Genomic DNA, 27,958 nt, shown 5'->3' on the forward strand with positions numbered 1-27,958 from the left:
TGATACTAGAAAAAGCATGTAATCAGAAAAATATCTTTAGACCAAGGGCTGGGGAGAGAGAATAAATGTGAGGCATCTCACCCTCTTTGCATTTATTATCTGTTGAAGGCCATGAAACTATAAGTCCTTTATTCAAAACAAAACAAAAAAATATCAACCCTCCTCCATTCTACATCAAAATTATTTGATTCAAATTAATTTACTTTAACTTGTACATAATAATGAAAAAATTGTAGATAAATGATTGTACCATATATATATTTTGTAATGTTTAAATACAAGGTTAAATATATCTGTCTCCTCAAATGTTTATTATTTCTTAATATTGAACTCTTCAAAATTATTTATTCTACATAAAAAATATGGGATCATTCAGAAATGTGATGAACACCTACCTATGCACCAACAAATTATGAAACCCATAACAAATGGATAAATTTCTGGACATATACAACTATGCAAACTGAACCATGTATACTAGAAAACCTGACAGAGCAATGGTAATTACCAAGATTGTTTCAATAATACAAACTTCTCAGCAAAATAAAGCTCAGGATCAGATACATGGCTCCATGGCCAAATTGTACCAGAAATGTACAGAATACTACTGGAATGAGAATACACACATAAAGAGCACCACAGAGAACACAAACATAAGTCTGTCCAAGTATTTACAGCTGACTGACTTTTTGCAACAACAAAAACAAAACAGAAAAAGAAAAAAGAAGAAGAACTTACATTCGAGAAAGTAAATCCTCCTTAATACACGGTGCTGAGGTCACCAGATATCCATATGCAGAAACAAATTAAAAAACAAACAAACAACAAATTCTGATCATTCACCATATATCAACATCAAGTGAAAACTCATTAATATCTTAAACTAAAGACCCCTCATTATGAAATTAATGTAAGAAAACATAAAGACATGTATCAGGACATTGATCTGGGTGAATGTTTTTTTGGGTATGATCTCCAAAGCACAGGCAAAACAAGGAAAAAATTGATTCATGAGATGACATAAACTAAAACATCATTTGCACAGCAAAGGAAATGACCAACATAACAAAGAGACAACATACCAAATGGAAGGAAAATAGGGACAAACTATCCCTGCAACATGGGATTAATATCCACAATGTGTTGGGACTCGAACAACTCAGCAAAACCCAAAAAATAATTCCATTAACTCTGAGAAAATGATATGAATAGTTCAATAACATTATCAAGAAATGGAAATGAAAACCACAGTGATATAGTATCTCAACCCATTTGGAGTGTCAATTACCTAATAGAAGAGAAGTAGCAATTGTTAATGAATGTGAGATGTAAGAGGATTTCTTGTACACTGTTGGTGGGAATGAAAATCAATACAGCCCATTATGGAAAATAACATAGAGTTTTCTCAAAATACCAGACATAGAACTAACATATGATTGAGAAATCCTACTACTGGGAAGTTAAATCAGAAACTATACTCAGTATGTACAAGTGACTTTTGCCCTCATGGGTTTACTGCAGCACTATGTACAAGAGTCAAGATATGGAATCACACTAAGTATCCATTGATGGATGGGGAGTGGTAAAGGAAACAATGGAGTAATATTCAGCTAGAAAAAAGGAAATCACATAATTTGCAGGAACAAGGATGGAAGTGGAAAATATGATACTAAGTGAAACAAACTAATACAGAAAAAGTACAGCACGTTCTTACCTATATGTGGAAGCTAAAGAGCTGATTTAGTAGTAAAGAACAGAAAAAGCATTACCAGCACCTTGGAAGGGTGTCAGGGAAGCAGAGTTTGGAAAGGCTATTACATAGATTAGAGATGTGTGGAAGAAATAACTTTTCATGTTCCGTAGCATAATAGAATACAGTTGGTGATAATTAGTGAACATTTCCTAAACTGGTGGAGAGTGTTTTGGATGTTCCCAAGATAAAGAAATTATAACTGCATTAGGTAATAGATTTGACATCTACCCTAATCTGACCATTACATATTGTGTACATGTATTGAAATGTCACAGAGTAGTCCATAATGAAGAATTTATTTGTGATAATTTAAAAATACATAATTAAAAAATAACTATCAGATAAGGGAATTAGTTTAATAGTTGCTTTGTCACCTCTAGAGAATGGGGACAATATCTGATCTCTAGGGTTCTTGTCTCCAAGGGTCTTATCTACAGGTATAAGAACACACATTTCCCTCCCAACCAGGAGAAAGCCTAACTTTGGTTTATCAGGTTTAAAATTCAAAAGAAAGATTGAAATTTATTTCAATCAGAAGGACAAGTGAAGATGGAAGAAAGTCACTAGAACGACATGATCCTTGAAATGTGAATTTGCAAGGAACAAGAAAGCACTGACTGTCAGGCTTTGTATTAGAGGCCCTGGCTCAGCCAAGCTCCTCAAAGAAGGTATGGTGCAGGGAGGAACAACAGCACTGAAAAGCTGGGGAATGTGTATTGTTTCACTTCTGCAAATTGTGGAGGCACGGACAATGTAGAATAGGCAAGGATTGAAATACATTCTGATAGAATAGACTCTAGTTAAAAAATCAGTAAAAGCTATCAAAGTTATTAAGATTATAAAATAGGAAATGTGATTCCTGTGAAAAATGTAGTAATCACACAGGAGAGAAAAAGCCAATGGGGAAGAAGATTTGCACCATTGTATTTCCTGAACCCAAAGATATATAAAGTTACTAGCCATATAACAGCATATGGACCATAGGAGACATTATCTTCTATGTAATACAGGTTTAAAATGAATTTTTAAAGCTTTAGATAAATGAAATGTTATTATTAAAAATGTGATAATCAAAGTCTTTGGCTTTGTGATTGCTCCTTTTGAGGTCACACTAAATATTTTCTTTATGAGTTTACACTAATGAGTAGTATTTATGAATATAAAAAAGCTTGGAGCCTTTGAATGTCTTAATCATGCATATATTTTGCCAATTTTATTGATGCACTACCTGAAAACTATCTCTTTGGTTATGTGAACATAGACAACTTTACCAGAAAAAAAAATAGAGAAAGACATTTGTGATATGGTAGCATCTAATGGTTACTGGGTCCAATGAGAGACAGAAAAAGACAGAAACAGAAACAAGGAAACAGAAAGAGAGAGACAGAGACACAGAGTAAACAGATTGTCGTTGGGAAGTTTCTGGCAGATTCCTAAATATAATTAGATACTCTTGATACTCCTGAAAACATTTCCCTGGATCTCATTCTATTCCTTCTTTTGATGCTCTGTGACAGGTTCACGGTCATGGGTTTATTTCTATGTATAAAAGTCCCTGGTTTGCTCACAAATTAAAAGTGTGATTATTAACAAAGGAAATGTGTTAGCATCTAGACCTAGAATGTGGATTAGTCTAGTATAGGGAATGGACTCATGGCTAGAAGTCTGTGGATCAGAGCTTAAGACAGAGGCGAAGATTGGTCTTTTTGTGTCATTTGGAAGGTCAGACTTTCCCTGGCTTGTTTTGTCAGCTCAAAAACAATGAAACAATCAACTAGACTATCTTTAAAATTTGTTCCAAATTTGTCATTCAGTGCTTAATGTTAAAAGAGTTGAAAAGAATATCCTCTGAAATATGATTGTTATATATTTCAACATCATATTTATTGGGTCAAACAGATTAAAGTGCTATATGGAATTAACAATACAGCAACAAGAAATAGTGCTGGCAGTAAACAGTACCATGTAAACATAATATAAAATTAATTTGTTGAAAGCTTTCTCATAGATACAGAGCTGACATAATCAATCACAAAACTGGTAGGCTTCATTTTCATGAATAAGCAATATTCAATAATAGCTGAAATTTTTGTGCAAGGATCTTTTTAAAATAGCCATAAATATTTTGAGCTCATTTCCCGATATGCCTTAATGTTCAAAATTACTTTTGATAACTTAAAATTTTGTTCAAGAACTTTATTGTCATGAAAATTTAAAATGGTGTTGTTTTTTAAAATTTAAACATATGGTCTATTTTGTATAATGGAAATCTGGATCCTAAAGAAAATTTGCTTCATTCCACAGGTTCTTTAAAGGAATGAAACAAGGTTCCTGTTTCTTCACATCACTCATTATTATTTTCATTTTCAAGACTAACTTTAATATTATTACCTAAAGAAGCCAAGATACTCACAGATGGAAATAAAAGTGGGGTCATATTCACCCTCTTAGGCTTCTCAGATTACCCACAACTGCAAGTGCCCCTCTTCTTAGTTTTTCTGGATATCTACAGCATCACAGTGGTAGGGAACATTGGGTTGATTGTCATAATCAAAATTAATCCTAAACTTCACACCCCTATGTACTTTTTCCTCAGTCACCTCTCTTTTGTGGATTTCTGCTATTCCTCCACCATTGCTCCCAAGATGCTCGTGAACCTAATTGCAACAGACAGATGCATCTCTTTTTCAGAATGTATAGTACAATACTCTTTCTTTTGTACCTTCGTTGTAACTGAAGCTTTTCTGCTAGCAGTGATGGCCTATGACCGCTTTGTGGCCATCTGCAACCCTCTGCTCTACACACTGGCCATGTCCCAGAAACTCTGTGCTGTGCTGGTGGCCGGATCCTATGCATGGGGGGTGGCCTGTTCCCTGATACTAACGTGCTCTGCTCTACAGCTGTCTTTCCATGGCTCCAACACCATTGACCACTTCTTCTGTGAGTTCTCCTCCCTGCTCTCCCTCTCATGCTCGGATCCCCACATCATCTCTTTGCTGCTCTTCATTTTTGCCACTTTCAATGGAGTCAGCACACTGCTCATCATCCTCATGTCTTACTTGTTCATAGTTGTTACCATCCTCAAGATGCGATCAGCCAGTGGGCGACGCAAGGCCTTCTCCACCTGTGCCTCTCACCTGACCGCCATCTCTATCTTCCATGGCACCATCCTGTTCCTCTACTGTGTGCCCAACTCCAAGAACTCCAGGCACACAGTCAAAGTGGCCTCTGTGTTTTACACAGTGGTGATCCCTATGTTGAACCCCCTCATCTACAGTCTGAGAAATAAGGATGTCAAGGACACTGTCAGCAAATTATTTTTTGGTAAATTCCCTTCTTTCTGAGCATCATAGTATCATAAAATTTGTTCTCATATATAAAGTGTGTTCTTGAAGGTTGTTTTTAAGGATACTATTAATATTGTCATAGTTAATATTGTGCAATGGAGTGGAAATGGATTTTACTTCCAACGGAATAAACTTGGCTCTTTTCGGTACTGAAAAAGTCAGCAATCTCTCTTATCATTAATATATTTAATCACAAATTTAGTTAGCACAATATAATTTCTAAACTGTGAAGATTAAAAGACAATATGCATTTCATCTGTGATCTTTGTGTAACTCAATATTAGTTTAATCTCCCTTACTTATTAGATACTTATTGTAATCCAGCCTATAAATAAACATAGGGATTTTATTACAAATTAGAAATAATAGTTACAATAATGCATAGTATAACACTGAAGTATATGATAATTTCATGATGGTGAAAATAATAAGACCCATAAAGATTTATCCTAAAGAGAATGTTAAAATGCATTAAGGTTTATTTGAACAATGTCTTCATAAAGTAGGTGTAATTTGGACTTTGCCTTGGAAATGAGAATGAGTAGAGTTTTGCAGATATCTTCCAGTTTAGAAAAAAATTTTATTCAAGGTAAAATAAAATAAATATACTCATTTTGGAGAGAATATAATACTGAATCTAAGAACCAACAAATAGTTCATAAATTAATGTGATATAACTGGCATGTACTTGTATACATGTGTGCATCTGTTGTGTGCTGTATACAGGTTACTTAGCATGAAATTTGAGTAAAATCTGGTCTACATCCCCAAAGCATTTGTAAAGAAGCTCCAATGTGGCAGCACAATATCTCTTTTATACTTCACCAGAGATTTATGACTCACAGCTTGGATATGAGAAGATCTTACCAGCAAAAGCAATGTTGATGCACACCTGCCCAACTTGTTATTCATGTTGCCATTCTATATGTTAAGATGTCACAAATATTATCAATGCATTATGTACTTTTTAAAAAATAAAGGCATAATCTATGAGTTCTTCCCAACAGAATTCTCATTCACCTTGAAAGAAAAGTATTTGGAGTTGTATTAAATGTTGAAAGATAATTAATATCACCATATGATTATTCAACATAAGATAAAATCATGAAGTCTTATTCACCATGCAGATTAAAAACACCAGCTTTCTACTTTAATAAACTCACTTTTTAAAAAATAACTTGGGTGTCATTTTTCTCCTCTTTACTAAATTTGTTTAGATAAAATTCTGAACAATCATTAATATATTTTTTAAAATTTCCATTTATTTTATTAAGAAAAAAGAGTAATCTGGTACACAATTTCATATGGCCAAATAAAGTATTTCTTCTGATAATGTTATTTTGTTCTTTATAATTTTTGTTTTTTAATTATTAATAATAATCACATTACATCACTAATTAAAATATAATAACTATACATTTTGATAAAATATGATTAAAATTCTTAAATATTCCTGAAAATACTTATTTTCATGGGCATATGGGTTTGGAATATTAATTGAAATAATTTAATTTCAATTAAATAATGTATTTGTAGAAAACTAACTTAATTCTAAGGAGTCAAGTGTTTTCAGTATCATTTCTATTTCATGTTGTAGTAAATGACAATATTGCAGCTGACCAATTCAATAAGGCTTCTTATTTTTAACAAATAAGTTTTAGAGCATTTGGTTTCAAAGTTACTAGAGTTAATCACTTTTTCAATCTCAGGAAAGTTTACTGCAAAGATTTTCTCAGGTCTTAGCATAAGCAAATTGAAGATATCCATCATTCTTCTACATATAAGTTTGTTATTCAAAATAATGTAATTAAACAGTTTATAAGATTGAACATTCACATTTAACCTTGCATATATACTATTTTATCTATATGATATTGTAGTATATTGTATGATACTGTGTGGTCTAGATATATATTAAGAAAAACTTTCATTTGCAAAAACACAGATAGACCTGGGCAATATTATATGAAGTGGAAAAGCAGGACAGAGAAACACAGTTATCACATAATCTCACTTCTATGTGGAGCTTAAAAAGTTGATCTTAGAAAGATTGAGAATAGAATAATTGTTTCCAGAGACTGTGAAGAATAGAAGGCAGTGGGGAGGGAGAAAAGTCAGACAGAAGAAATAAATTCCTGTTTGCTAGATATTTGTGTTTTTTTCATGTATTTGTATGCTATCTGCATTTTCTCTTTTGAAAAGTATGTGTGTAGTTCTTTTGTTCATTTACTAATTGAACTATTTGGTGTTTTAGTGTTAAGATTTTTTTTAGTTCTTTATATATTCTAGATATTAATTATTGAGGAACAGGTGGCAAAAATTTCTTCCATTCTAGAGTGTCACTGTGCATGCTTTTACTTGTTTTTCTTGCTATGCAGAAGAATTTTAGTTTAATTCCATTCCACTTATTAGTTTTCTATAGTGCACTTTAGGAATCTTGTTAAAGAAGTTGATACCTGTAAAAATATGTTGCAGTGTTGACCCTACGTTTTTCTTCCAGAAATAAAAATCAACCAACTTTTACAAATGCCTCACAGGTCTTTAAGTATGAGATATTGAAATGCAAATAGCTTGCTGTGTGGCATTTGTTGGATGACATTCATGCTTTGGTATCATTGGACATTCTCTTCAGTAGTAATTCATCTTGTGACAAAAGTTTTAGAGTTTATTAGGAGCACACTGAATTAGTATTCAACAAATAGTTCCATGAGACTACTTTATATCTGATTTCAAAATATTCCTCCATGGACTAGAATACATGCTCTTTTCCATGAAAATACATTTGTATACCCCAGGGGAAAATAATAGTTGAATTGTCTTGCTGAAAAAGACTTCAGACATCATGAATATTTCAAGTTGTCCTTTTCATTTTAATTAGTTATACATGTCACTAGAATGCATTTATTTTCTTTGATATATCATACATAGATGAGGTATAATTTCTCATTTTTCTGATTGTACATGTTATAGAATCACATTGGTCATGCAGATAAAAGGTAATAATGTCAGTTTCATTCTGTTTCTTTCTACTATCCCCATATACACTCTTCTCCCTTCCCTTCACTCCCCTCTACCTAATATAAGGCAACTCTATTCTTTCCTAGTGCCCCACTTAATGTGAATTCACATCTGCACATCATAGAAAACATTCAGCCTTCAGTTTTTGGGAATTGGCTTATATTGCTTAGCATGATATTCTCCAACTCCATCTATTTACCAGCAAATGCCATAATTTCATTCTTCTTTAAAGCTGATTAATATTACATTGGATGTATGTACCACATTTTCTTTATCCATTCATCTATTGAAGGACACTTAGATTGCTTTCATAGTTTAGCTATTGTGAATTGAGCTGCTATAAACATTGACATGGCTGCACCACTGTAGTATGATGATTTTAAGTCCTTTAGGTATAAACCTAGGAGTGGGATAGCTGGGTCAAATGGCGGTTCTACTCCAAGAGCTTTCCGAGGAAGCTCCATACTGCTACCCATAGTGTTGTACCAATTTGCAGTCCTACCAGCAATGAATGAGCTTCCCTTTTTCCCCACATCCTCGACTATATTTGTTCTTGCCTGTATTCTTGATGATGTATCTTAGGTTTTGGAATTTTTTTTCTCATTAGAGTAATTCACAGAGAAAATGTGAATGGATAAGAGAAAATCCCATTAAAGTATAGGGTGAAAGGAATGTATATATGCTAGCTGCAAATTTAAGAGGAAACCCAAGATTCCTTAAATTAAAAAAAATCTTCAGATCAAACTTGGAAGAGGTTTTTTTTCTTTATTGTTTCTTTATAGAATTTAGAAATGACTTATAAGAAACTACTTACTTCCAAGAAAATTTTAAAAGTTTGTTCTACCTAGGGGCACATAGACTGTGGTTTGAACATCTAGAATTCGTGTAAAGTTCTATATTCGGGAATAGAGAAGACAGGAAGAATGGTGAAGCACCCCAGTACAATGGCCTCTGGCATTGCACATGGACTCTGTCCTCCCAGAGTCCTTCAAACTATGCTCTTCCCATAGTCAAGTGGTAATACAAACTGAAAAGTACCATGGGGCCCATCTCCACTAAGGATTCTCTGTAACTTTGGGCGAATTACACCTGTCTATGCTTCAGTCACTTCATTTGTAAGGGACATAAAATCATTGATACTTTTATTTTTATAAAAATAAAGAAGAAATATTTTAATAGTTGGATTTAGAAAAGTATCTTGCACATAGAAAGTGCTCAGTAAATGTGAGCAATGGCTATTATTCTCACTAATGGAGGTTCATTATCCCCACTATTTCTTTGGAGAATAATGTATCTTCAGACCCATTACCTTGCAGGAGGGAGCTGTTACATATAAGGCAGACAAACTTATAAGACGCATTCATATATTTCATAATAGCAATGTGAGGACTCAAAGAGGCAATGCTTGAATGTAGCATGCAATGTTTCAAATTCATCAAAATTCTCAATGAATGGTGTTAGCTTTTAATAACATACAAGAAAATCAGAATTATAATATGTACCACATTATTTATTTTCCACATTTTGTATCTCATAGTGGAAAAAAAATTGTTTGGATCCCAAGAGTTGTCTTGATATTGTGTTGATATCCTACAGAAATCAGTGATTGTTTTGAGAATTTTAGGGAACACAGATCCCAGAGGAACATTGATAGACATCAATTCTATGATACTTTCCCATCATAACATTTTGAGAAAAAGAGAAAACAGTTGAATTTCTACTATACAAGTAGGTTGTATTATAAGCTCATTATTTGGGGGAGGGGGACTGAGGTTATTAATAATATTTTCTGGGACCTGAAAACTTGATATATTTTCCTATGTTTGAAATCTATTGTAATCATATGTGAGAGAAGAATGATGTATAAAGGAGGGAAATAGTATTACAATTTTTTTTAAAAATATATGTATATATCATCCTTTTCTTAGAGAATGCTTTGAGAAATGCCAAATTTTAAGGACTCCTTTAAAAAAATATACTACTTCTTCTATAGTCAACGACATTCTCAATGGGAAATGGGAACAAATCTGCAAAACCACATGTCTCATAAGAAAGGCTAGTGTAAGAGGAAAGTCAACATAAATAATGCGGATGAATGCCTTTTACCATCCTTCCTTTACATCACTCTCACAAGAACTCCATCTCTGCAACCTGGTTGAGCCTGCATGAAGAGTCTCCTGACAGTAACCACAATGCTGATAGTGGCCATGAGAAACCCATGAGGATTTCCATTGAGGCACATAGATGTGTGAATCATCTCTGAAGTGGAAAAGAGAGGAATTACGTTAGCTCTGCCCAAAGCACTTTGAAGTGTCCCTTGCAGGGTTTCTCAACTGTGTGAAATGACTAACAGTATCATCCTGGGGTTGTTCGACGGTGTTGGTCATCGGGTTGATGGAGAGGGATGGCCATGTGCATTATGGAGTGTTTAGCAAATATATATACCAATAGCACACCCCAATGACCATTGGGAAAACCAAAACTATCACTGACAAATGTCACAAAGTGTCACAAAGTGGTCACATTCATTCCTGGTTAGTAAGAAGTGGTCTGCAAGCAAACAACCCCCTGATTTTTTTTTAATAAAGGAAAACATTTTTAAAACTATGCATTACTTTGAACTCAGAGAAAGACATTTCACTTTTCCTAGTCATTTAGAGAAAGAAAACCATATGATTATGTATATATAATATCTGTATCCCTCAGTTTTACTGTTTATTAACTCTCATTTTATCATGGCAATTATCATGTCATTAAAATTATTTGATGTGGTCATTTAAAGAAAAACGTATTTTCTCTCATATATGCATTGTAATTTTGGACATTTTCCCTGTATCTGATACTTCAATTCTGAAATTTCTGTATCATAAATAATGCTGCTATGTTCATGGTCTTTATTCTCAATCACATCCTGTTCACACATTTGACAAGTTCTCGAGATAGAATCACAGAAATAAATTATCAAATAGCTCTCTTGAAGGAAGAAAACACATAAATAGAGGAAGGCTATTCTCAAGAGTACTAATTCCCTGAATCTCTAAAATATATATCAATAAAACATAAACACCTGTAGGTTAATAATAACAAAAAGTCCGCCTATCTTATCAGTTGTCAGAGTGGAAAATTCAGAAAAGGTTACCGTTGATTTTAAAATTTGTTTCCTTAGATCATAATATTTAGAGTGAGGATCACAGAGTAAGCTAGGTAAAATGGTTTTAAAATTTATAGAGAAATGAGTCCAATCAAATAATATTTTGGCATCACCCCTCATGATTCTATGCCAAGCTTGCAATTTTGAAAAGCTAATCAAAGCATGTATACAAGTTTTTCTAAATATTAATTATTTCATATGATCTCTGAAATAAACTATAGACTTTATACATCTCTGTTATGCAATGCTATAATTTTTGTAAAAATTTCATGTGAAAGATTTCTCATTTCTTGACAGGTAAAATTAAACTATCCTATTGAGTCTGTTGTTACTTGTTTATTTTATTTATTCATTTTTTACCACACAAAATCATATTTGAATTGCATAATAAAGTATAACATTTAGGTTTTTTTTTTTTTTCTCCCCAGCCACATAGCTAGTGGGCACATGGATGAGGAAAACTGCACATGGTTGCCCTGATCCAGGTCAGCTCTCAACTGCACACTCCCATGTACTTTTTTCTCAGCAATTTGTCTCTTGTGGACTTTGGCTACTCCTCAGTCATTGTGCCAAAGGTGCTGGCCAACATCTTAACCAAGGACAAAGCCATCTACTTCCCAGCGTGCATGGTACAATTCTATTTGTTTTGCACTTGTATGGTTACAAAGGTCTTCCTCCTGGCTGTGATGGCCTATGATCGCTTTGTGGCCATCTGCAATCCTCTGCTGTACATGTTCATCATGTCCCAGAAGCTCTGTGCAGAGCTGGTTTCTGGCTGTTAACCTCTTAGCATCAGTGTGTGCTCTGATTCACTTGTGCTCAGCCCTTGAGATTCCATTGTATAGGTGAAACGTGATCAATCACTTCTTCTGTGATCTACCCCCTCTCCTAAGTCTTGCTTGCTCTGATGTCACTGTGAACAAGGTGCTGCTGTTCGTTGTGGCTACTTTCAATGAACCTATGACCATTGTGATCATCCTCACCTCCTACCTGTTCATTCTCATCACCATCCTGAAGATGCGCTCTGCAGAGGGGAGGCACAAAGCTTTTTCCACGTGTGCCTCCCACCTCACAACCATCGTTGTCTTCCATGGAACAATCCTTTCCATTTACTGCAGACCCACTTCAGGCAACGGTGGAGATGCTGACAAAGTGGCCACAGTGTTCTACACTGTGGTGATCCCCATGCTGAACCGCCTCATCTATAGCCTGAGAAATAAGGATGTGAAAGAAGCTCTCAGAAAAGTTGTCAGCTCTAAAATGCATTCCTAGAGAATGTGTATTTACCAGGATTTAGTTTGCAAAGTAGAGGCAGGTGGAGGGCATGACCAGTGGACTGTAGCATTGAAGTGGAGAGAACCCAGGAACAAGCCAAGGAGACACAAGTGAGTCTTTTGATTTATTTATATTTGTGTCTTTTCAATTTCCAGCTGTGGGATTAAACATGTTTCAAAACTTTCAGACTATTCTTTTCTGTTTTTAACTTTAAAATAATCAGTAAAGTTTAAATAAATATGGTTAATGGCACGATTAAGACACACATACTTGTTCTGGTGTAAAGCCTTTGTAAATTAAAGAAGAACATAAGAATCATACTGTATATTAGTATCCCTGACCCACAAAACTATCTTTTAAAAATAGTAGTTTTGTAAAGAAGATCACACAATTGACAGTGTGTACACAGAATGAGAAATATATACGTAAACATATATTCTATTATTTTCTTTTGTTGCTTTATACACACATGTATAATATTATTTACTATACATTCCTTTTTCCTTTTTGTGCTGCAGTTGTCCTAATGTCCAGTGCTTGAACCTTGGATAATATCTCATTTCATGTATAATATGATAATAATTTCATAAGTATTTAGGAACATTGTGTTATAGAACATCAGAACATCAGCTTAGACTGATCCCTACTAGATAATTAGTCTCCCTATGTCTGTCTTTCTTTCTCCTCCTCTTATATACTTGTAACTATTTAAAAAAAAAAAACATTATTAAAGGTAACAGAATTTCTGAATTGTCTCTTTTTTAACTTTATGTTTTCTTCTTGTTTTCTTGCTAACACTTCAATTCACTGTAGATTAAATGATTAATGATACAAGTGTATTTCTAAGCTCTGCACACGTTCCTTAGATGCATCTTTGGTCTTGATGAAATACTCGTTTTTGCACTTTCTTTATGCATCTAAATCATATTTCTTCATTCATTCCTGATTGATGTACACCACTGACACTTTAAGGCTACATTATGATTTCATTTTCTCAATTGTATTCACTTATTTAAATGAAGCTTTATGTATAATAATTGTTTGAAAACAATAGGCTCCAGTTCATGAAAGCCTGGACAGGTACATTGACCTTGATTTTTTTAGTTTGACAGAATTTAACTTCCTCAGTCCTCAACTTCCTCCATCCTAATGTTGACGGACTTTACTAACCTCACAGTATTTCATTAAAATTAAATTTTGAAAATGTATATTTACTCACCAAATTCTGGAAAGTATTTTTGGTGTGTATCATATGTTTCTGGGACTATTTAAATTTTTATCTATTTTACTGTCTCTGGCATATAGTAAATTCTCTTCAGTTATCTTTTTATTGAATAGATAGTTGATTCAACACTGGTGGTTGAACAGTATTCATATTGAGAAAAATAGATGAATACAGAACCCTTTGGAAGCCACCAAGAATTAAGAATTGGCTCAAAATTGCCCATATATTGACACCTTTGTTCAATTAATCAGGGTCCCTTAGGAAAACAAAATCTCACCAAGATTCAAAGTAAGGTGTGAAGAGTATTAAAATCTAAAAGAGCATGAACAGAACACTGTGAATTTCAGTTTTACTAACTGCAGAGAGAGGCTAAAGTTTTTGATATCAGTGTATAATATGGAAGAGATATCTTCACCAGAACATTAGAAATATCTTCACCAGAACATTAGAGCTAAGAGGAAACACTTCTGTTAGCTGGCTTTGAAGGCTTGAAGAAGAGATGTTGTTCTCAGATCAGTCAATATGACCAGACTAGGACCCAGCAGGGTTCAATTCTCTGCAGGCACACCCTAAGGGAGTGTCTTTGGAAAACAAAGTGGGTGATGCTAGACTGCTGTTCCTACCTGAGAAGAGAGTATCTTGAGGTAGGAAATCCTTGAGTGTCCACTGTGGTTGTATTCACATTAAAAGGATTGCAAAAACAAGAAGGGATTCATGTCTTTGTTCTGCATCCTTTCCTCCCCATATTCCTTCTTTCTCACTCTTTGTATTTTCCTTCCTTCCATAGACTGTAACTGGAAGCCACATAGAGACAGCACCCAGGAACACAGTGTACAAATCCCACCAGAAGCATCACAAAGAACGGAAGTGTGGAATTTAGAAGAGATCAGATCTAACACACTCCTCATGAGATGAGGAGAATCCAAACCCATTCTTCTATTATAAATGGATTAGGTGGTTGCCATTTATAATAGAAGAATGGGCTTGGATTCTCCTCATCTCCTGAGGAGTGTGTTGTGTATCTCTCTATGTCTGAACACTTAGGCAAACACCAAAACTCTCAGTCTTTATCACATTGTCTTAATTATAAGAGAGATTGATAAAAATAGATGAGGTTGATTTTTAGTAATAACCGTGACCCATGTTACCATACACCCTACATGATAAAGGTAATGCCACTATTTACTACAGTGTAGCTGAGGAAAACTTTCTGGTTCCAAATCATGTAAAGCTAGCACTTTTCCCACAATTTCCATAAAGCAATTATCCATATGTTTCTCTTGGTTGTCTGGTCACAGTAACTAATATGAGGGTCTACTGGGAAGCATATGTACAAAGGAATTATAACCATTGGCAATAACTTCTTTTATTGGTGACCTGCTCTGCTGATAGAATGGAAAGGGTGATTCAAATTTGGGAAGGAGGCAAAGGAAAGGAACATATGATTGAAACATAAGTTTGCAGATTTGTTGTTTATGTTCACCTATATTTCATATGTTGTTCTTGATGAATTCAATAAGGAAATTGGAAAGGAACTCTTTTCTATAATAATAGATTTTGATGTGATATCACTTAAGAAAACATCCTAATAATGACTTATAAAAGGTAATATATTTATTTATTTGACAACTACACAATTAGGGATAGAGGAGAAAAAGGGATTTTCAAAGTGGAAACATCTAATCTTACATTTTCAGTTAGTTTCTACAAGATTTTCATTCCAGTACTGTGCTCACAATTTCAAAAAGTGTTAATATTCGTAGTAATGATTTGCAAGACATTCCAATTGAAAATAATTGGCTCATAAGGATACAATTTGAAAAAAAATGACAAAATTAGGAAATATCATTCACTTTTCTGCATGAGGCATATTTAAAATAGGTAGCTTACATTTGTAATATATTTACTCAAATTTTTGCAACTTAGAGAAAAAACACAATGAGAACAAGCCCTGCTTATTTCATGCTTTTACTTAAATTAGTAGATTTTACTTATACTTTGAAGTCTTAACTCTCATTGGTTTTCATTTGATTAACTTTTGTATGTTGAATGAGTGAGTGCTTACAAGGTAACTCTTTTAACAAACATTCCCCAATATTCCGCTGTTCCCACAAAATCATTTATTAAGAATTTTTTATTTCCTTCTTGGTGTGCAATGTATCAATTATTATATGTTATAATTTTTTAAAAGTTATGTTCTAGGGCTGGGGATGTGGCTCAAGCGGTAGCGCACTCGCCTGGCATGCGTGCGGCCTGGGTTCGATCCTCAGCACCACATACCAACAAAGATGTTGTGTCCGCCGAAAACTGAAAAATAAATATTAAAAAAAATTCTCTCTCTCTCTCTCTCTCTCTCTCTCTCTCTCTCTCTCTCTAAAAAAAAAAAAAAAAAAAAAAAAAAGTTATGTTCTAGCATTGATTTTGCTGTCATGGTCAGGTCATATACCATATATCAATCGACCTTTCTTAAGGAAAAGTAAGGTTATGTTACTTTACAAAGGAAGTTAGCATTAATATTCAAATTTTCATCTGATAGAACCACCATTAGAAAGACAATGATACATTATATCTCACTTATATGAAGTGTTGGCATATTAACGTCTAGTCATCATCATACTATGCCTCTTTCTGGATATTTTAATACTTGGTAGGCGAAGAGAATCAATATAACATGAAAGAAGATTCAACATAACTTGGGAATAAATTGAGTAGTTCCTAAAAAATACTTGGGCAGTAGTAGATATGTTTCAATACTCACTTTCACAGAAATAAATTAGCTCAAACATCTGAGTACATATTTGTTCTAGGCTATAAATCAATTTGCAAGAGAAAAATAAAAAATAATAAAAAGCTATCCTCAGAAATTTTTTAAAAATCCATTAAACATTTCAATTATTGTCCTACTTAAGCCCTGGAGAAACCTATTGCTGGATTAAAATGACCCATGGAATGAAATATTCATCCTATCCACCAACTAGTTTAACTCTTAAGACTATTATGAAGGTTTTGCAATTTAAGTAAAACCAGCTTTGAAATGGAAGATAGTTCATAAAATTTAATGCTTAATGAGAATAAAATCAGCCTTAACTAGGAAGAGGAGTGTGCTTTAAATTTTTAAATAACTAAGAAATAATATTTATTTAAAGAACATACAAAACATACAAGTCTAACAATTAAAGTTGCATTTCTATTGCAGAATTTTCCTTTGTTACTCTCTGATATTTGAGACAAATCTGCCTCTGCTTTTTGGCCTCAGCTTCATCAAAATATATAATTTCTAAACCTCTCATCTGCCCTAGAGTTTGGGGAACTGATCAAAATCATGTTGTTTCTTGACACTCCTTGGATGCTGGTCAGAAAACTAAGCAAAGGAATGCTGATAATGTCACAGTTAGTCTGCAGGCTAACTTACAAAAACCCTGTTTGAGTGGTTTTGGGTGGAAAGGATGTATGCCACTCATCCAGGTAGCTGCCATTGGACAAAACTCCACCAGGGAATGGAGGCTGTGCCTGCCAAAATACCAAGAGGGATGGAGTTGTTTTCTGCCTGTTGCCACTGAATTCTTTTTTGGAGTAGTCAGTGATCTCTTGAAAGTTTTTCCAATAAACCATGTGTCTCCCATGCTGTCTCCAGGCACTTTCTTTGGCCTGCCCACAGCCCTCCCTACTGCCTTTGGCACAATTATGCTAAATAAGAAAGTCTTAACACTAACTCTGAATATGTGCTTCTCTCCATACAGTCTATATGCCTTCTCCAGCAGCTTACATTGAGTTTGTTCAAATTACAACAGATTGTGCTTTCATTATCTCCTTTGCAAGAAACGCATAAAAATAAAATTGTCTTTTGGCTGGTTATTAGGAAGATTAAATTAGCTAAGCTTTAAATAAGATTTAGATAGATAGTAACACAGAATGCATGCCCAGTAGGTGAGTCCTGTGATTATAGCTATCTGACCAGAAGATCTATTACCATTATTGTATTTGAAGAAACTCCAGTGTAGCTCAACACAGTCTGCCTTCCTGGAAGTTAAGGGATTTTGTAGTGTTATGAAAAAAGGAAAGTTCATCATAAATATTCATGGTAATTTCAAATGGCAATACAAGGTGTGCCTCACATTTCAGATATTAGGATACAGAATTCCAATCACTCATGAAATATGGAAAAAAAGAAGTTTTAGTATTGTTTCCAAATTTAGAATATTTTTTTTTCTTTTTAATTGGCTATGATAGTTGTACTTATAGAGCACAGTGTGCTCTATATACATATATGATGTGATGATAAAAATCAGGGTGATCTGTATAACTATCACCTCAAACATTTTCCATGTTTATTTTTTCATTTTTTGTGTGTGTGTTGAAAATCGTTTCTTCTCACCATTTAAATTATACTGTGAATTATTCTTAATATGTTCACCCTACTCTGCAATAGAACACAAAGTTATGGTGGTTTTAAAACCAATTTTCTGATCACATTCCACAGAGATTAATTATTTTGGAGCCTTCTATGACATCAACTTTTACTTCAATTTTTTTTTTACTTTGTTAAACCACAAAGATTAATAATTATTTTAGGTAAGGCATTCATTTCCCAGGAGCATAATTTATAATATAAAGTCTTTAATTGCATGCTATCCACATCTATCACCTTCAATTCTATATCACAGGTTTGTTCACTAAAACTAGACTCTAAGTGCTTAAAAGAGAAAATGCATATATATATATATATATATATATATATATATATATATATTCTGAGCAAAAAATAATTAATGACATGTTAACTCATATATCTTTGACTTAGAGAATGTTTATGAGAACACTTATCTCATGCCCTTACTTTTCATTTTTTTAAATTTTATTTAAGAGACAGTAGAGAAATTACAACTATTTCTTCTGTAATATCAAACATTAGTATATATAAAAATACAAGTTAAAATGGTAAACTTTCTCTTTTCCTCTTTCTCCCCTGCTTCTGCAACACCAGCATTCTTCATGAGATCTACAATGACCAAAGATGAGCTCGTATTTGCCACTGCTATTTCAATTTTGAGGGTGGTGTTAATGTGCCTGCAAGGTGGTCATGAATTTCATCTGCTCAGCCTAGAAGGATGCTTTTGGGTTTTCTTTGGATTTATCATAGGCTAGTTACCTATGCATAGAACATAGCAAACAAATTGTTCAAAGAGAATTTTCCGGGGCTGGGGACGTGGCTCAAGCGGTAGCGCGCTCGCCTGGCATGCGTGCGGCCCAGGTTCGATCCTCAGCATCACATACAAGCAAAGATGTTGTGTCCACCGAGAACTGAAACATAAATATTAAAAATTCTCTCTCTCTCTCTCTCTCTCTCTCTCTCTCTCTCTCTCTCTCTCTAAAAAAAAAGAAAAAAAAGAGAATTTTCCTCTTTTATCAGGGCATGAATCTTAGCATTTTTTTTTTCTGATGGCCATGAATTCAGAATAGTTTGTTTGCATTACTTTAAAACTGGCTCATAATACAGAGAAACCATCAGGCTGCTTCTGGTCTAGACTGTCTTCACTCAATTTTCAGTACAATGTGTTAATGAATAAATATCTAAATATACAAATTAAGGAGAACAGAGAGCAAAATTATTTTAATTTCATTGACTTCTTCCTTAAGGGAAAGATCAGAATGGTAGTTTCCACTTACACTAAATACTCAATTTAGCTTCTTTATACAAATAACACATTGAGGGACCTTAGAAAAATTTCACTTCCTTTTTTAAATATGGATAAAATTTATATATATATATATATATATATATATATATATATATGTGTGTGTGTGTGTGTGTGTGTGTGTGTGTGTCATAGCCAAATTTAAGTTGATGACATATAGGGCATCTATATGTTTTCACATTTCTACATATACACTCTCATTTACAACTAAAAGTTTACATCCTATATACTGCTTGTTTCTCTTTTTAATTTTTTTTTCTAAACAATTTCAAAGTACATTTCCACAGTAGATATGATAAGCCACAGTTTGTTAATTCTTTCACTTTGACTATTGTCAAAACAGTAACAAACAATAATGAGAATTAAACATAGTTTTTCATACTCTTTCAATATAATCAAGTTTCTGATACTGAATTATTATATTTCTAGTTTTAAAATTATACAGATTTTATTGTTGTTAATGTTAAAATTTCAACAAATGTTGATGAATTACTTTTATAAAAAGCATGAAAGATGTATTCCATCTTTCTGTATCATTAAAAGACTTCATAATCACCAGTACAGTGAAATAAGTAACCATTAATTTGACAAATAAAAACTATTATGCCTTTGACTATGTGCATTCATTTTCCTTTTTGGTTCTGAATAACTCCAACTTTAAAGGATCTTCATGAACAAGTATTTTCAAGGAAAATGTTTAGGTTCCTGATAGACTTAACAAAAACAATAATATGTGTACAGTAACTTTTATACTTTTCAGTCACAATTTTTAATATTTTTGTGAATAGAAGTTAATTTCCATGTAACATTAAAGCATATTTTAAAATCTATTTCAAAGTCAACCAAACCACCTACTCCAATAGATCATCTGAACTGTACAAGGTAGTTAAAGACTGAGAATCCTTCAAGATTATTACTGATCCTGAAATTAATTCTCACTAGTGAACTCTACTGAGAAACATAGGTTAGAATATTATAATTATGGAACATTAAATCAATTTGGTAGTTTTGTTTCTCTTACAATTCATGCATATGTGTTTCATATTAATGTTATTTGATACAGATTTAATGTTCAATGTACCATTTCCTCTTTCATATCTTCCCAGAAGTAACCCAATAGTTATAATATGTAAGTTAACCTGACATCTGTTGACAATGGCTAAAGAAAACTGCACAACTGTGACAGAGTTCATTCTCCTAGGATTGTCTGATGTCCCAGAGCTGAGAGTGCTCCTCTTCCTGGTGTTCCTACTCATCTATGGAGTCACAGTTTTGTCCAACCTGGGCATGGTTGCCTTGATACAGGTCAGCTCTCAACTGCACACTCCCATGTACTTTTTTATCAGCCACTTGTCCCTTGTGGACTTCAGCTACTCCTCAGTCATTGTGCCCCAAATGCTGGCCAACATCTTAACCAAGGATAAAGCCATCTCCTTCCCAGTGTGCATGGTACAATTCTATTTCTTTTGCACTTGTGTGGTTACAGAGGTCTTCCTCCTGGCTGTGATGGCCTATGATCGTTTTGTGGCCATCTGCAATCCTCTGCTGTACATGGTCATCATGTCCCAGAAGCTCTGTGTAGAGTTGGTTTCTGGCTGTTATCTCTTAGCATCAGTGTGTGCTCTGATTCACTTGTGTTTAGCCCTTGAGATTCCATTGTATAGGTCAAACGTGATAAATCACTTCTTCTGTGATCTACCCCCTCTCCTAAGTCTTGCTTGCTCTGATGTCACTGTGAACAAGGTGCTGCTGTTCGTCGTGGCGACTTTCAATGAATCTATGACCATTGTGATCATCCTCACCTCCTACCTGTTCATTCTCATCACTATCCTGAAGATGCGCTCTGCAGAGGGGAGGCAAAAAGCTTTTTCCACCTGTGCCTCCCACCTCACAACCATCATTGTCTTCCATGGAACAATCCTGTTCATTTATTGCCAGCCCAGTTCTGTCCCTAGTCTTGATATTGACAAAGTGGCCACAGTGTTCTACACTGTGGTGATCCCCATGCTGAACCCCCTGATCTACAGCCTGAGGAACAAGGATGTGAAAGAAGCTCTCAGAAATGTGCTATACTCCAAAATCTTATCACAGACAATTTAATAAAACATAATATGGATTAAGGGTGAGTAGGTGGGAAGAGGAGTTGGAATGCAGAGAATGATAATGAGCTAGCCAGGTATTACTGAGTCTTTTTGTTCTATAATCTTTGTGTGTCTTGAATTCATAAAGATGGGAGTTAGCATGTTCACAAGTTAGTTTGTTTTGTAGTTCTTCAATACATAACATTGTAAAGTGATATGATAAATGGCACTGTTATGACATGAATTTTTAATTTGTTTTAATCTATCACATGTTTTTTTAGAGAGAGAGAGAGAGAGAGAGAGAGTGAGAATTTTTTAATATTTATTTTTTAGTTATCAGCGGACACAACATCTTTGTTGGTATGTGGGGCTGAGGGTCGAACCCAGGCTGCACATATGCCAGTCAAGCGCGCTACCGCTTGAGCCATTTCCCCAGCCCCTCTATCACATGTTTTAATGAAGAACTCACAATAGTCATTTGTTTCAGTAAACTTTATTGAAGACATAATACTTTAAGAATTGAATTCATGATTTTTATAGTAAAAAATAACCCCATGTCAATTAGTTTATACAAGCATGAGTATTCATGTGTACATATATTGTTAACTGTTTTTATTTCTTGTTTTCTTTATTATAGTGGTAGTTGTTGTAATAAATATTATATAACTTCATCATACATTATACAACTTCATTATATAACTTTATCCATATCATATTATTTGAAAAATGGAGACAATATTAATAATCATTTCATAAAAATCTTAGAAGAAATAAATTGCATGTCAAATGTAGGTAAAACTCCTTATATATAATTCATTTTATCTCTTTCTATCTGGATTCTTTATTGTCATTCTTCATCATTTTTAGTTATTGAATTACCATCATCATGAGTAGCTTTCTTTTTTACTTCATCTTAACTTCTGATGTTTATGATACCTCTTCAATATTTTTTGGATATAATGCTTACTGTACCTTATAAGTGCATGTATATTTATTGTTCATATAATGATTTTTTGTCCTTTTTTCTGTGGATGTTAGCAGCATTTCTTAATTCAGTTCTGACTCAGATACAGCATTGAGTCTTCCTTTATAAATTCATTATAATTTATGTAAATTTTTACTTTGCACTTGCTTGTTTAAATGAAGCTGATTCTAGCTGTAAAACATTAGAAAATCACAAGATTCAGTTCATAAAATCTAGGATTTGGGGCTGGGGCTGGGGCTCAGTGGTAGAGCACCCGCCTCGCACATGTGAGGCACTGGGTATCATCCTTAGCATTACATAAAAATAAATAAACATATTTTAAAAAACTAGGATTGGTTTCAATCTTGATTATTTAATTTGGAAATTAACTTAATTTCTGCAATACTTATATATTTTTTTTCATTTTCACACTGCCTAATTCTACTAACCTCACAGCATTTTTTGAGATTAAATTTTGATAATATATATTCAGTGATGTTTGCATTCTCACAGGAAATAAACCTTGCTAATTAATAATTTGAAATCATAATAGTTTATTTATTATTAATTGTAAGATACAGTCTACCACAGATATTTTATAACAGATGAAACTGTTTAAAATGGATTAAATATGATAGGGATTCAAATGCCAGGGATCTTCTACAGAATTGTGTCAGGAGAAAGAACAGCACTTGAATTCAGCTTATCACCCATTTTGTACTGAATTTTCACATTTTACCCAAGACTTTCCATTTCATGACTATTAGATCCTTGCACTAAAAACCTAATGCCAGTATAGGGTAAGCAAAACCAAAAAGAGTAGAAAATAAGATTTGTGATCCAGAGGGGCTTTGGTAATTAATGGATGATCTTGAATTCTGGGCACATTCTTCCTCCTAACAAGGCAAATATCAGAGTGAGATCAAACACTCCAGCTTAAGGGAATAAAGAGAAGTGTTCTGCTGAATGCTTTCCTGTGTAAGCGTCCATTCTTGAGAGGGCATGGGGATATGTGAGGGGGGCAACAGATCAGGGGTAACCCTTTCTGATCACAAGAAATTCACATTTTGATGGGACAGAAAACCATGTCAATGTATCTGTGCATAATTGTATCACACCAAGGTTTGAGTAATGGTTAAAGAAGGGCAAATTCACAGAAATTGTAACTACTAGAGAATAATGAATGCAGTCTGGAGGAAACAGAGAACATTTTATGGATGGTTCCCCCTGGTTCCCATTTTTTTCTGTATTATTTTTCTTATTTTTGGTCTCAGTTTCACATGTTGAAATGAGGAAGGTTCTAACACTGGCTCTGACTCTCATTTTTTTTTTCTTTGTAAAATCATGTAGTTGGGAAAAAACAGCAATTCGCTTTGCTTTATTCAAATTACAACTATCTGTGTCTCTATCACCTATTTTGTAAGAAATGTATAAAAACAAATTATCTCTTCACTGGTTGTTAGGAAGATTACAAGCTAACATTTAAATAGATGTGATTTACAGCTGGGTATAATAATCCATGCCTGTAATCCCAATGGCTCAGGAGGCTGAGGCAGGAGGATCACAAGTTCAAAGCCAGCCTCAGCAACATAACAAGGACCTAAAAAATTTAGTGAGACCCTTTCTCAAAATAATACATAAATGAATAAAACAGAAAATGGACTGGTGTTGTGGTTCCATATTTAAGTTCCCCTGGGTTCAATCCTTGGTATAAATTTAAAAAAAATAGATATTACACATATTTATATGGCACAGCTTTTTCTTTCTAAACATATATGCATGATGTGATGATCAAATCAGTGTGATTTGTACATCCCTTGCTTCAAAGATTTGTATTTTTTTTTAATTTTTTGCTACCAGGGATTGAACTCAGGGGCACTCCGCCATGAGGCCCATCCCCAGCCATGTTTTATATTTTATTTAGAGACTCACTGTGTTGCCTAGCACCTCACTTTTGCTGAGGCTGTCTTTGAACTCGCCATCCTCCCACCTCAGCTTCCCAAGCTGCTGGGATTACAGGTGTGCACCACTATGCCAGGCTGTCATTTTTTTTGTGGTAAAAACATTAAGAATCTGTTGTTTTGGCCATTTAAGGTATACAGTGAATAATTGTTAACTATATTCATCCTACTCTGCAATAAAAACCAAGTAATGGTAGTTTAAAAACAGATTTTCTGATCAATTTCCGCAGAGATTAATTATTTTTGATCCTTCCATGACATCATTTTTTTAAATTTTGTTATGCCATAGAGATTAGAAGTTGTTATAGGTAAAGGATTCATTTCCCAGGAGCTTAATTTATAGTATAAAATATTTTATTGCATTCTGTCCACATTTAATACCTTCAGGGAAGAAACATCTATACCACAGGTTTGTTTACTAAATCTAGACTCTAGTTACTTGAAAATGAAAAGACATAAATTTTCTGAGGAAAAAAATAATTAATATGTTTAATTCATCTGTCTTTGACTCAGAGAATGGTTATGAGAACATTTATCTCATTCACTTACTTTTTAAATACTTTTTTTTCTTTTAAGAGACAGGAGAGAAATTACATTTTTTTGAAATATCAAACATTAATGTATTTTAAAAATACAGATAAAAATGGTATATTTTCTCTTTTTCTTCCTCTTTGGCCACACAAGCATCCTTCATGAGATCTACAATGACCAAAGTTGAGCTCACTATTGCCACCACTACCTCAATTTTGAGGGTTGTGTGAATGTGTCTTCTAGGTGGTCATGAACTTTCTCTGCTCAGCACAGGAGGATACTTTTGGAATTGATATGGATTTATCATAGACTTATTTTCTATTACCATAGACTATTGATAATAAAAATTTCAAAGAGGATTTTTCTTTTTTTTATTCAAACATCTTGATTTTCATTATGAATAAAACACACGAAAACATGACTTCAGGAAAATAATGTGTTTTCATTTCACTAAATTTGATTCAAGATGCAGAGAAACCAGCATGTTTTCTGGTCCAGATTGCCCTCACTCAGTTTTGATTAAACTGGTTTAATGAAGTAAGTATCTATTCCTACAAAGTAAGAAGAAATGCAGAGAATAAGATCATGCAATTTCCTTGGGTCTCTTTATTAAGGGAAAGGTCTGGAAGGGAGTTTCCACTTTTGTGAAATACATAGTTTTACCCCTTTACCCAAATAACTCTTCAAGGAACCTTAGAAAGTTTTCAATTACCTCTTTTTTAATGTGGTTAAAATATTTTTATATTATTGTTGTAACCAAATTAAGTTGATAACACATGGTGTATTTATATGTATTCACAATTCTGCACGTAGATTCTCATTTAGAACTAAAACCTCTAACTATGTATTACTGGTGTCTGTTCTTTAAAATTGATCATATTGCAACAAAATTTGAAAGTACATTTCTACCATAGATATGATGAGTCATAGTTTAAAAACTCTACATTTGACTATTGTCAAAATAGTCCAAAACAACAATATACTATTGAACATACCTTTTTATAATTATATGATACAATCATTCCCAACAACATATTGCTAACAATATAAAATCTCTAATTAAAATTCATTTAGTTTTTACTGTTTGAAATGTTAAGACTTCCAATAAATGTTGCCTAATTGCTTTTACAAAAAAAATTATATGTGTGTGTCTGTGTGTGTGTGTGTTTCTTCTTTCTGAGACATTATAGTACTTCATAATTATCATTACAATAAAATCATACTTTTTCTAATTTGATAAAATTGAGTGTACACATTGTTTTCTTTCTCATAATTATAATTTTTCTTTCTGAATCATTATAATTTTAAAAAGTCCTCATGAAACACAAGTTTCATAGAGAATACATTTTCCAACAATACACTTTAGACAACTGTATGATACAAACTTATGTAACTGATTTTTAAAGAACAATCAAAAGTGTGTGATAACTTTTACACGTATAGGCCATAACTTTTTTTTTTTTAAAGAGAGTGAGAGAGGAGAGAGAGTGAGAGAGAGAGAGAGAGAGAGAGAATTTTTAACATTTTATTTTTTAGTTCTCGGCGGACACAACATCTTTGTTGGTATGTGGTGCTGAGGATCGAACCCAGGCCACATGCATGCCAGGCGAGCGCGCTACCGCTTGAGCCACATCCCCAGCCCTACCATAACTTTTTAATATTCTGTAAATAGAGGTAAATGTCCATGTACTATCAAATCATATCATTGAATCTATTTTAAAGCCTGCCTAAAAACCTAATTCAATGGATCATCAGAACTGTACAGGTTATTTACTGACTGAGAATCATTTAAGATTATTGCTGATACTTAAATTAAGTTTTACAAGTCAGTTCTACTGAGATACAGATTTTAGATTATTCTCATAATTACTTAATATTTTGAAAATGTGACAGAAATGTTTATTTTACAATCCAAAAATATGTATTTAATATTAACCTATTTTCTTTATGTTCTCTTCCCTGAATGAGCAAAACACCTACCAAACTTTTCTTAACATGATTTCTGATGATAATGGCCAAAGAAAACTGCACCACTATGACAGAGTTCATTCTGCTGGGATTATCAGATGTCCCCGAGCTGAGAGTCCTCCTCTTCCTGGTGTTCCTTCTCATCTATGGAGTCACAGTTTTGGCCAACCTGGGCATGGTGGCACTGATCCAGGTCAGCTCTCAGCTGCACACTCCCATGTACTTTTTCCTCAGCCACTTGTCCCTTGTGGACTTCTGCTACTCCTCAGTCATAGTGCCCAAAATGCTGGCCAACATCTTTACCAAGGACAAAGCCATTTCCTCCCGGGGCTGCATGGCGCAACTCTTTTTATTTTGTACTTATGCAATTACAGAGGTCTTCCTGCTGGCAGTGATGGCCTATGACCGCTTCGTGGCCATCTGCAACCCACTGCTGTATATGGTCATCATGTCCCAGAAGCTCTGTGCAGGGCTGGTCTCTGGCTGTTACCTCTATGCATCTATTTGTTCTCTGATTCATTTGTGCTTAACTCTGGAGATCCCATTCTACAGGTCAAATGTGATCAATCACTTCTTCTGTGATCTACCTCCTCTCTTAAATCTTGCATGCTCTGATGTCACTGTGAATGAGATGTTGTTGTTCATTGTGGTCAATTTCAATGAAGTCTTCACCATCACAATCATACTTACCTCCTACCTGTTCATTCTCATCACCATCCTGAAGATGCGCTCTGCAGAGGGGAGGCGCAAAGCTTTTTCCACCTGTGCCTCCCACCTCACAGCCATTGTTGTCTTCCATGGAACAATCCTGTTCATTTATTGCCAGCCCAGTTCTGGCACTAGTCTGGATATTGACAAAGTGACCACAGTATTCTACACTGTGGTGATCCCCATGCTGAACCCCCTGATCTATAGCCTGAGGAACAAGGATGTGAAAGAAGCTCTCAGAAATGTGCTGTACTCCAAAATATTATCAAAGACAATTTGA

At 34.0% G+C, this 27,958-nt stretch overlaps 1 protein-coding gene across 1 annotated transcript; it reads left to right on the plus strand.

Moving 5' to 3' along the window:
- Nucleotides 1-3,398: 3,398 nt before the first annotated feature.
- LOC308641840 (uncharacterized protein) lies at nucleotides 3,399-27,958 on the plus strand (the record flags this gene model as incomplete). The annotated part of the gene is made up of 8 exons (XM_081280426.1): nucleotides 3,399-3,475; nucleotides 4,125-5,077; nucleotides 5,183-5,246; nucleotides 11,796-11,996; nucleotides 12,163-12,517; nucleotides 14,557-14,636; nucleotides 20,812-21,508; nucleotides 27,011-27,958. The coding sequence occupies 8 exons, from the start codon at nucleotides 3,399-3,401 to the stop codon at nucleotides 27,956-27,958; spliced, it is 3,375 nt and encodes a 1,124-aa protein (XP_081136552.1).

This window comes from Spermophilus citellus (assembly GCF_964194105.1).
Source record: "Spermophilus citellus genome assembly, chromosome: 2".
Taxonomy (NCBI): Eukaryota; Metazoa; Chordata; class Mammalia; order Rodentia; family Sciuridae; genus Spermophilus; species Spermophilus citellus.